Genomic DNA, 10,583 nt, shown 5'->3' with positions numbered 1-10,583 from the left:
ATGCCCATTGACCCCAAGAGTGAAGTAACATTCTCATTTTAATCTTTATCATTTGCTTAGCTCCCAGGATCCCTTTATCCTTCCTCCTGTACTTCTGGTTCCAAACTAAACTTAAGATTCTGATTGTATTTGTTGTCTTTTATTTCTTCCTCCTTTCAAGACCAGATCTTGATGCATGATCTTTTCAGATTTAAATGACCATTCAAATGTTTTTTTGCACACACACACACACACACACACACACACACACACACACACACGTATGTACGTTTCTGCCTTCATCTTTGAAATACATACTATTTTCTCTCTTTGCACATTTTTCACTTTGACCTTCTCTTGTTTTCTAGATGACCAAACCGGTCTATCATCTTCTACACAGATAGGGGAATGGGGGGTTAGAAGCAGTGAGTGTGAACAACTCTTTTCACAGGCTATGGCTTTATAACTTGAAATGGTGTACCTCTTCATGTCCCTCCCAAAGTCTCTATCAGCTTGTTTATGAGGTGTTCCAGACCTACTGTGTGGAGACTTTAGGGTAATAGTGAAAGTAGAGAAAGCACATTTATTCATTGTAGACACATTGGAAGAGGAAATAAGAAGTGTGGCTACTGTCTCCCTGCTTCCCTATCCATCTTCAGGGTACTGACATGAAGCTTAGATTTAACTAGAAGGACAGAGGCATGCAACACTAAGCAAACCTGACCCGAGTTTGGCCACACCCATTATTGACCCATCTTTGTTTCTCAACTCAAATCTCTCTTATGAGGTAGTCTGGTAAAGTGAAGAGCCACGAGAAATGTTTTCCTGGAACACAAATTCTTTTTCTGGCTGGCACTAGGGCTTTAGTTTTTCCCTTCTCGAAACAAAAAAGTTCCTGGGGAAATTCCAGTTCCTTGGGGTGTATTGTTTCAGTAGTATGATAGCCAAAGGGAGGGGCACAAGTATCTCTTTTATAGGGACATCTAACTTTTTTACATTGCCAGGCAATGTTATCATCTACAGATGTGTTGTGCCAGATTCATAGCTGTCCTGTGATGGGAGATGTCATTCTGTCCGTACTCGTTACAGTCCTGGGATGTATTCAGCCCTTAGAGTATGTTGGGCAAGTGTGATTCGAAGTACCAGGACAGTTACAAAGATGTCATTGGGCCAACAGCCTATCAACACATCTGTAAACCTGTGGTGAGAAGGAGATAATTTGTAGCAGACTCATAAAGGTAACCAATGGTAGAAACTGTTTATTACTCTCCATGCTATGATATTATCTGCTCGACCTTGCATTTTTAAAAGCTTTGTACATGCTGTCTCAATTGCTATGAACTCATATATGCAACTGCCCTGTTTTATCTGGAAAATACTATTTCCTTGTAGTTGTTCACTACCTTGTGCTCTTACAGTCTTGTTAATCACTTTAGCGCCTTTTAACTGGCTTTTACTATTGACCACTATATCTTATCTTCAGTCTCAGAGACTATATGGATCTGTGCTGGGTCTTCTGTAAATAAGTTGTAGTTATTTAGCTCAGGGACTTTGTTAGACTCCTAACAGTGTGGGGAGGGGGCCATCTCTGACTCTTTTGCCTGCACTTGAGGCCCTTTTCCTCTTACTGAATTGCTTTACCCAGCCTTGCTATGAAGGTTTGTGACTAGACTTATTGCATTTTGTTGTGTTTTTTTTTTTTGACATCTCTGGGAGGCCTGCTCTTTTCTGAAGGCAATAGAGGATCAGTAGATCTGGGGGAGAGGGGAAGTGTGTTTGTGTGGGGGACTGAGAAGAGTTAAGGGAGGAGCAGATGTGGTTGAGGTGTGCTGTTATATTGTATGAGAGAAGATAAACTAAAAGGAAAAAAAAAAAAGAGAGAATGCATATATAAGCCTGACTGACATTTAGCTTCCAGGAGTCCTAAGGCTAAGAATGTTGAAAGTGTCTGAATCTGATAAGAGAAATACCCAGCCCCCCAAGTTGTAACTCATCTACCCTGTGACCTCTCTGACACATTTCTGTAAATAAATGAGTTTGTGACTTTGTTTTGTTCTGTGATTATAATAATAATTCTATTCACAATAGAATATTGACCCTTATGGTGATTCCTTGGCCATTGTCATTCTTATTGGCTTAAGTAATCAGTCTTATTTCCTTTATAGCACTGCTGATATTTTAAATGGATTGATCCTTATTGGCTTTATTTTTAGTTCTAGAATCCAGAAATAATTCATTTTATTAAATAGAAAAGGCTGAATAGAAGAGATTGATTTTATAGCCAGGAAGCTAAGAAAGCAGAGACAGAACAAGAAGTGAGTTAGCTATTTCAGAGTTACTTCACTTATAAGCTGGTGTCACCAACCTAAAGAACTGATTGGGTTCCTATCAGTGATGCCAGTTGCCTCTTTGTAAGATTAAGGTAGAGGGACTTCAGTACTGTTCAAGTGGGAGCTAACATATTTGAGGATTTGCAGCATCATCCTTTCTCTCCTAGAGATTTCTTAGAAGGTCAGGAAAAAAAAATCCCAGTTTCCTTTGAAATTTTATTATGAATGATGGATGATTCCATTTTTGTTTTTAGACTGCTTTATTGGGGCCTAGTCTAGTTTATGGACTACTGGAATACTATAAGTTTAACATTTTATTTACTTATTTATTTGTTTGTTTTGAGACAGAATCTCACTGTCTAGCCCTGCCTGAACAGAAACTTACTATGTAGGTCAGGCTGGCATTGAACTCTCAGAGATCCACCTGCCTCTGCCTCCTGAGTGCTGGGATTAAAGGTGCATGCCATCACACTCTGCTGGAATACTGTATTTTTTTTAACCAAACATGTAAGTTTGGCAGTGTGATGTGATGCGGACATTACTGATTGTACCTTCCAGCAAACTTTTTGTGTTCTGGGCAAAAGTGAACACATTTAACTGACCTGAATCCTTTTGGCCCTTTGCTGTTTCTGCTGTCTTGGAATATTGACATTACATCTGGAAGTCCAGTAGCAAGCTTGAAACCAGAAGGCACAAGAAAAAAATGGGAAAGAAATGGTTTGTGTAAGTTCACGAGATGGTTTGAATGTTCATAGTCTCATGTGATGATGCTTTTGGGGATGCTGTGGGACCTTTTGGACAACAGGTCTGTCAGATGTAGCGTCACTGCGACAGGGATAGAGAGCTATAACCCCTCCCTCCCCCTTGGCTCCTCTCTGAGTCTCACTTTCCTGATCTGTTGATATGTACAAGTCAAACCACAAGCTCATTCTACCGCTGGAAGCTCCCCAGATGCCATGCACCCCTTCTGTAAAACATGAACAAAATAAATATTTCACCTATGAAGATGCTTTTTATGAGGTATTCACTTGAAATGATGAGAAAATTAAGCTAACAGTACAGTTTAGCAGAAAGAAATCAAGAACGTAATAAAGTGATGGTAACCTTAAGTAACTGACTGGCCATGATCTAACCAGATAGATGAGTTAGATAAATGCTTGTTTGTTTGTATCTTGTCAGTTGGAATTTTTGCTGTGTAAAATTCTGTGCTAACTGATACATAGGTTTTGCCTCAAGAAATAGTTGAAAGATATGTATACAGACATAGGCATCACTCTTAGTTCTAAATCTAATACATAAACATAGTTGTTCCATTGTACCATCTCAGATTGTATTCACCATTCACTACCCCACTGGTACTAACCAGGTCTAAGCTACCACATCTCTCACTCACAATAATGCAGCATTCTCTTCTTTATTTATTTTGTTGTGTCTCATACCTATAATCATAACACATGGGATGAAAAGAAAAGATAATCATTTTGAGGTCATTCTTTTCTAAATACAGAGTTTCAGGATAACCTGGGTACCCTGTCTCAATAAATGTCTCAAAGAAAAACAATCCCAAGGCAGCCCTTACAGGTCTCTGAACCTCTCTTTTGAATATCTCTTTTGGTATTGTGCCTTCCTCTCTGGCATTCTACAGTCCCATCTCCAGACCTTTTAGCCTCTTCAGATTTGAATCCCTGTCCCCTCTGTTCACTGGGATGTCTATGCTCTTCACCGCTACCCCAACATTTGTTTTACTGTAGACACTGACCTTAATAGGAAGCTCGCATAACCAGAGGTCTTGTTTCATTTGTTATCCTCTTCTCGGGGACTATAGCCTTGTATTGCATGGTACATAATGTTAGAAATTAATGGTGGTATGTGTCTATCTAGTTCCCTGGTTTTATAGTGTAAAGGTTCTTTAGTCATGACTGCAGGTGACCACAGATGCTTATCAGGTATGCTTAGCATTAAGCCTCTATGTTAACTGGGTCAGAATACACTGGCATGAGGTCATCAGTAAGAACACAGTTCTCATTTCAAAGAGTATAAAAGTGTTTGCTTTAAGCAAATGTAAGAGACCATGGGCCAGAAACATGGGATCAATCAAGTTTTTTTTTTTCAAATAAACCTGTAAGTCACATGGATTTTTGTTAGTCACAGAACAAATACAAGTCAGAAGTCAGAAACCAATGCTCTTGCCAAATACATTGTCAGGGACATTAGATAAGCATGTTATAGCAAAGTAAATGAAATCCTCACATTGCTTTAGATCCTATCTAATACCATTATTAGCTTTTGGGTTGGTGGCTACTGGTTCCTGTTGAGAATAGGATTAAAAGATTTTTCTTGCTAGTCACAGGAAGCCTTAGGTAAGATACAGAGGTGGCTGATAAAAGGCTATTAAAAGGACTATAGGTAGCTCAAGATAATTTTGGCTCTACGACATTCTGATTCTCTACAACAAATTCAGATCAATCCTTCAGTGTTCAGAACCTTCAGCACAAGTGGAGCTTTTGGGGGAAACTTTAGTTCTTGTGGTAGAGGGAGTGAAACTCAGGCAGGGAACTAAGTCTGTTTTAGAGCAGTGAGTAGACTGTAGTGTTATATCAAGCCACACCATGCTAACTGGGAATTGTCTTTCAGAACCATGGTCATAGACCACTCAGAAGAGCAGAGACCCAGTTGTTCCTCTGGATACAAATGTTGTGAACTTTCTGACTCTCTCTATTTATATGTGTGTTTCTAATTGCTCCAAGGTCCCTCACCCACAGTCATTGAGAGAACCCTCTCTAAAAGCATGTTATGAGCTGTGGTCAACATCACTTAAGAAAATGTGATTCTTCCATAGACATCATGGCAAAAAGTAACCATCTGCCTCTGCATGTCTGACCCTGACAAATGGCTGAAATTCCCTAATGTAGATATATCTTCTTAGGAGCAGTCTTTTAGGGACTTGCTATCAAGAGAAAGGTAGTAGTTAGTAGCATCTTCTGTTGCCAGTTTTCAAAGCAGTTGAAGAAGTAGATATTACCCAAGGTATTATGTCCAAGGTCATGACTTCACCATGAAAGCCCATTTCTAATGACTCGGTGAGATTGGGGATATAGAGACTCAGGCTTTACTCTGAGGTAAGAGAACTCAGGTGGTTACCAGCTGTTCTGTTTCCCTGCTCAAATCTTTTGTTGTCCAAATAACCTAGTTGCAGTTACATCTTGTGCCCTGACCTTATTTGTCTTTGAGTACAGGATGCCTATATTTGGTTTGTTTGGTTTTTTTGAGACAAGGTATCATATATCCCAGAATGGCTCAAGATTAGTTATGTGACAGAGGCTTAGCTTGAACTCTTGATTCCCTTGTTTCTGTCCCTTAAGTGTTGGGTGTGAGCTACCATGCTTGGCTATACATGTTGATCAGAAATTCTTCTTCATGTTGGCTTGCCCAAACTACAGAATCTAATAAGCTGCTAGAATGGCTACTGTAATTTCTAACTTCATCATAATACCATATTTTCTAAATACCATCTACTCCTCACTGTCATAGCAGTAGAGAGTTGACATGATAATGTCTGGAAAGAACCATAAAACGAATGAAAAGAGACTAAAAGTGTTCTAATTCTTAGAAAATATCCACCCATTCCTAGAAAAGACAGGAATAGAGCCAGGCATGAGGGTTATGCCTATATTCCCAGCTCTGTGAAAATAGGCACAGGGGGATCAGGAGGTCAAGGTTAACCTCAGCTACACAGCAGTTCAAGCCCATCCTGAGGTCCTATCTGATGCTACCACCCTCCCCCACCAAAAGATAATTCTCCTTTCCTTTATCAGCACATCCTCTCACTTAATTTCTTTCATGTGATGACTCCACAGAGAGTGCTGAAGTTTACTTGTGAGTTTTTTCTCAACTCCCCCCCCCCTGGCCAAGAATAAACATGTCTTTCACTGTTCAACTGGTCTTGTCATAGGTTTCACAATTCTAAGTAGAGAAAGATTAAGCTGGGGAGCAAAATTAGTAAAGCTTGCATCCAGCGGGCTGAACCCTCTCAAGGCTGTATCAGAACTGAGCTGCCTCTCCTGTTTCTGTGCTTCCTTAACAAGTGACAATTTCTGATAAACAGCTGCTGCCCACACCGACTATATCTGCTTCCGTAGAATACAGTCTGTGTGTGTCACAGGGCATGGTTCCTGTCTGGGCTTTGGCAGCTTCAGACCAGTCTCGCTTTCCCGAATCTAGGAAAAAAGGAAAGGACAGACAAGAGACTGTGACTCCATAATTGGTAAGCCTTAATACTACAGTGTTCAGATCGTTATAATACATGTTCCACTATTTTCTCTTTCCTTTTTAAAATCTGAGACAAGATCTCACATAGCCAAGAATGTTCTTGAACTTACTATGTAGCGAAGGGCGAGTGACCTTGAATTCCCGATCCTTGTGCCTCCACCTCCAAAGAGTCCTGGAGTTAGAGGTATAACCCACTACACCCGAGTTTCCTATCTTTTCAATGTGATAGAAAATAGAAAAGGACATTCAAAAAATAATTGGAAGACAATATACACTCACTGAGTGCAGGGTTTAAGCAGAGTATTATGCTAGGTACTTTTCCAGCATTGTTACATTTTATCCTTGCAAGGAGTCCTGTTGGGGATGTGCTCTTATTGTGCCCAATTCATCAAGAACTTGATATATTCTGTCTTGCATTGGGTAGCTCCATGGTGAATGAAGAATGATCACCTCTGATCTCCTCTTCTATAGCATGAGGTCCCAAGAGAGTTTTTGTCTCATGAGTGGCTGGTGCTCACATCCTTCTCTTGCACTTTCACCTTCAAGTCTCAACTTCAAAAATCTCACAGCTCCTCCCTGATCAAGCCTCAGGAGCAGATCAAAGGCACATTCAGTGCCAAACCTCCACCCTAAGAAACAGAAGGAAAGAAGATCTCAGACCACATCCTGTGTCTAAACAAAGTTCCCATAGGTGAGCCAACCCAGCAAATGTTTATGAACATTTTTCAGATCATGACCAACCCGGGCTTCCAATAAACCACCCACTCATTCATCAGTAGCACACTGACAACATCTGAGCTACTGTGTGTAGAGCCATGAAAAGTGAACAAATGACCCTTTAGTTGCTCTTGTATTTGTCCATTTACTTACTGAGGTTTTCCTTTTCTTTCTTCTTTTTAGTCCTTTTATAGGTAAGCTATTGCTTAGGTAGCCTGGCCTTGCCTACAGCTCTTCATCTTCCTACCTTTGCTCCCAGGCACTAGGACTACAGGTGTGCCCCAGTAATTCAGACTCTGGTGTTTTGTTTCAAACATGTGTCCCGAAGATACTGGAGTGAAGATGAAGGATCAAGAAATGGTTTTGCCTTCACATTCCACTTAGCAGAAGGGAGGAGATTAAAATCTATCATTACACAACCTTGTAACAGTTCAGGCATGCACATTATACAAGAGGTTTTAGTTCAGATTTGGCAATAACTTCTCATGCAGAAAGAGTTCATGGACAAGGTTATTGTGTGTGCGTGGGGGGGGGGGCTGGAGTTCATTCTTTAACTTCCTGGCTATTCACTAGGTCTTTTTTTTTTTTTTTCATGTTCTCTGACTACGGTACAGGCTCATAGGTATTATCTGTCTTCAAATGCCTGTCTCCAAATCCTGCTGTCCTTGCACTGGTTCCAAGAACTACCGGCCTCTCTAAATCCCACTCCTGTGTCTGCTTTGTAAGTGATCCTATTAGCAGGCCTTCCAAGTTCCCCTGTAGGGGTATGCTTAAAAGGCCATCCATTCCTCGGCTTAGCACACTGTGACAAAATCCCCTGTCTTGATCTACATGACCCCACCCGGATGGCATTGCCCTACATGTGGAATTGGAGTAGGGGGATAGGAGGGGAGGGTGGTCAGGGTGTATGTGAGGGGGCAGAGAGAGTAAGAGGGAGGGAGGAAGGGAAGGAGAGAGAGGGAACTGGGATCGACATGTAAAATAATTAAAACAAAACAAAGTTCCCTGTCTTTTGCACCAAGGTTAGGCTTGCCTGATCCAGGCTTCAGAAATCAATGCAAGAGATACATAGCTTTCAGGAATGAAAGTATAAGCAAAAACTAGAAAAGATCACTTTGTCACCTTAAAAACAGACCACCCCCACTCTTGACCTTACTCTGTGTTTCCTTTATAGTTACTTGTTTTGGTGCACCTGCATTTCAAGGTTGTGTATCCTCCCAATTTTCTGAGATAACCCTTGCTAAGAAACAAGTTGGGAAATGATTCCAGGACAATAGGCAGAATTGAACTTCCCATCACTGACCACGAGATGGTGGTGTTTCCATAGTTTTCTTTCTTTTTTTAATTATTATTTTATTTAATTTTATATAACAAAGTCCAATTAAATGAAAACAAACATTTATACACAATATTTGGGAATTTGGGCGTCGTTCTTTCCAAACTACTTCCTGCTGGTTAGGGGCGCTGTCATGGGGGATTCGAAGAAGATTCAGATATCCTGGCTGTAGTCTGTAGGGCTGTTTTGTCCAGCTGTTTTGAATGTAGGTTCACATTGTACTCTGTTTCAGTCAGTCTGGCGTGATCAAACCACATTAGTCTGGAAGGAATCCACATCTTTTCATTATCTGTGGAAACAAAAATAGAAATCCTTTTCTCCAGTAACTTGTCCTTCAACTTAAATTTTGGAGTCAAAGCACTTTTTTTAATTTAATTTATTATTTTACATGTCAATCCCAGTTCCCTCTCCCTCCCTCCCTCTCTCCCTCCCCCCACCCCTCCCTCCTTTCCTCCCTATTACCCTCTCTGCCCTCTCCCATACACTCTAAACACCCTCCCCTCCCATCCCCCCACCCTAATTCCATATGTAGGGGAATGCCATCCAGTTGGGGTCATGTAGATCTGACAGGTGCTGTGAAGTTGGAGAGGACAAGACCATGTGGCAGAAACACATAGAGACAGCTTACCTGAATAAGGAGGAGCTAATGGCCACTAGACTGATAGCTGGGAAGCCAGCATGGGACTGACTCAGGCCCCCCTGAATATGGGTCTCAGCCAGAAGGACTGAGCAGTCTAAGAGACCTCAGACAGTGGAGCTAGGATGTATCCCTGGTGCACAAAAGAACTTTGCGAACATATCCCCCATGGAGGGATAACTGCCTTAATCTAGAGACAGGAGAGAAGCCCTAGTTTCCATAGTTTTCATCTACCAACATAGTAAGACTTGTCAGAAAAGTGAGGGAGAAGTCACTGATGACTTTATTTTGGTTGGCCCTGGTCAACTGGCTAAAATACCAATATAGGTGCCCTCAGAAACACACTATCAAGTATGTGTTTGCAAATATGCACTCACAGTAAAATGTGTGAGACACTAGAGTTAGCCTTTTTATCAGGGTAGGAAATAACCACCAAACGATAAAATCTTGGTTCAAACTAGCAAAGAACTTCAAGTTGAAGTTAAGATATAGGAGGTTTTAACTTTATGTTCTCATTCCAAAAGCAGGTGCTGTCTTGGATCTGTGGTTACATATTTTTTTCTCTCTTAAAGGTGAGGGAAATAAACCTCTTAAATAACTTTCTTAAATGTTGTTGTTGCAAACATTTTAAAATTCTTTATTCAAATAAGAATGTATAGATGTTCAGTGCATACAGACTGGTTGAGGGTGCCTCAAAACATCGCCTCCCTGTACTTTATGTTGATGGGAACCTGCGCAACCCCAGACTTCAGTAAGCTCATTATAAAAGTTTTGGAGTAGGATAGTCCTTGGAGTTTATTTCAAGTATTCTAACTAAATTAGTTGTAAAAGTTGTTATAAATTCTGCCATCATGCTACAATTTACTTTGTGTAAATCACAGAATCATGAATTCATCAATAGCCAATGATAAAATGTTATATTTCATACTTCTATCTATGACAAAAAAAACCTTGTATAAGTATTGATACCTCTCAAGATTGTGATGGCCAAACATTGCTGTCTGAATCATTGGTCTGGATGAAATATTTGTCTCCTCTGACATCTATGGGTCAGTATCCAAAGGGGGCATCCCAGTCCCAGCTCCATTATTTGAAGCCCATTGGAAATGGTGGTGCCATCTCCTAAACCATTCTGTATCCTCTGTACTTGATGAAGCTGTTTGAAAATAAAAGTAAGTAAATCTAGAATCAGATGTTAGAGACCCACAGCGAAGCACTGGGCTGAGCTCCTGGAGTCCAGTAGGAGAAAGGAGTGATGATATGAGCAAAGGGGTCAAGATCATGATGGGGAAATCCACAGAAACAGCTGACATAA

General features: G+C 40.7%; 1 protein-coding gene across 1 annotated transcript in view; it reads left to right on the top strand.

The window, feature by feature from the left end:
• The first annotated feature begins 1,095 nt into the window (after positions 1-1,095).
• Positions 1,096-10,583, top strand: part of LOC127233127 (chitinase-like protein 3) — a 52,657-nt gene continuing 43,169 nt past the window's right edge. Inside the window, exon 1 of the mRNA XM_051199556.1 lies at positions 1,096-1,182. Coding sequence (XP_051055513.1) covers positions 1,096-1,182 — 87 coding nt within the window. The remainder of the gene's footprint in view (positions 1,183-10,583) is intronic.

Source organism: Phodopus roborovskii, unplaced genomic scaffold, assembly GCF_943737965.1.
Source record: "Phodopus roborovskii unplaced genomic scaffold, PHOROB, whole genome shotgun sequence".
Lineage (NCBI taxonomy): Eukaryota > Metazoa > Chordata > Mammalia > Rodentia > Cricetidae > Phodopus > Phodopus roborovskii.
This window is presented reverse-complemented; position numbering and strand designations above follow the sequence as displayed.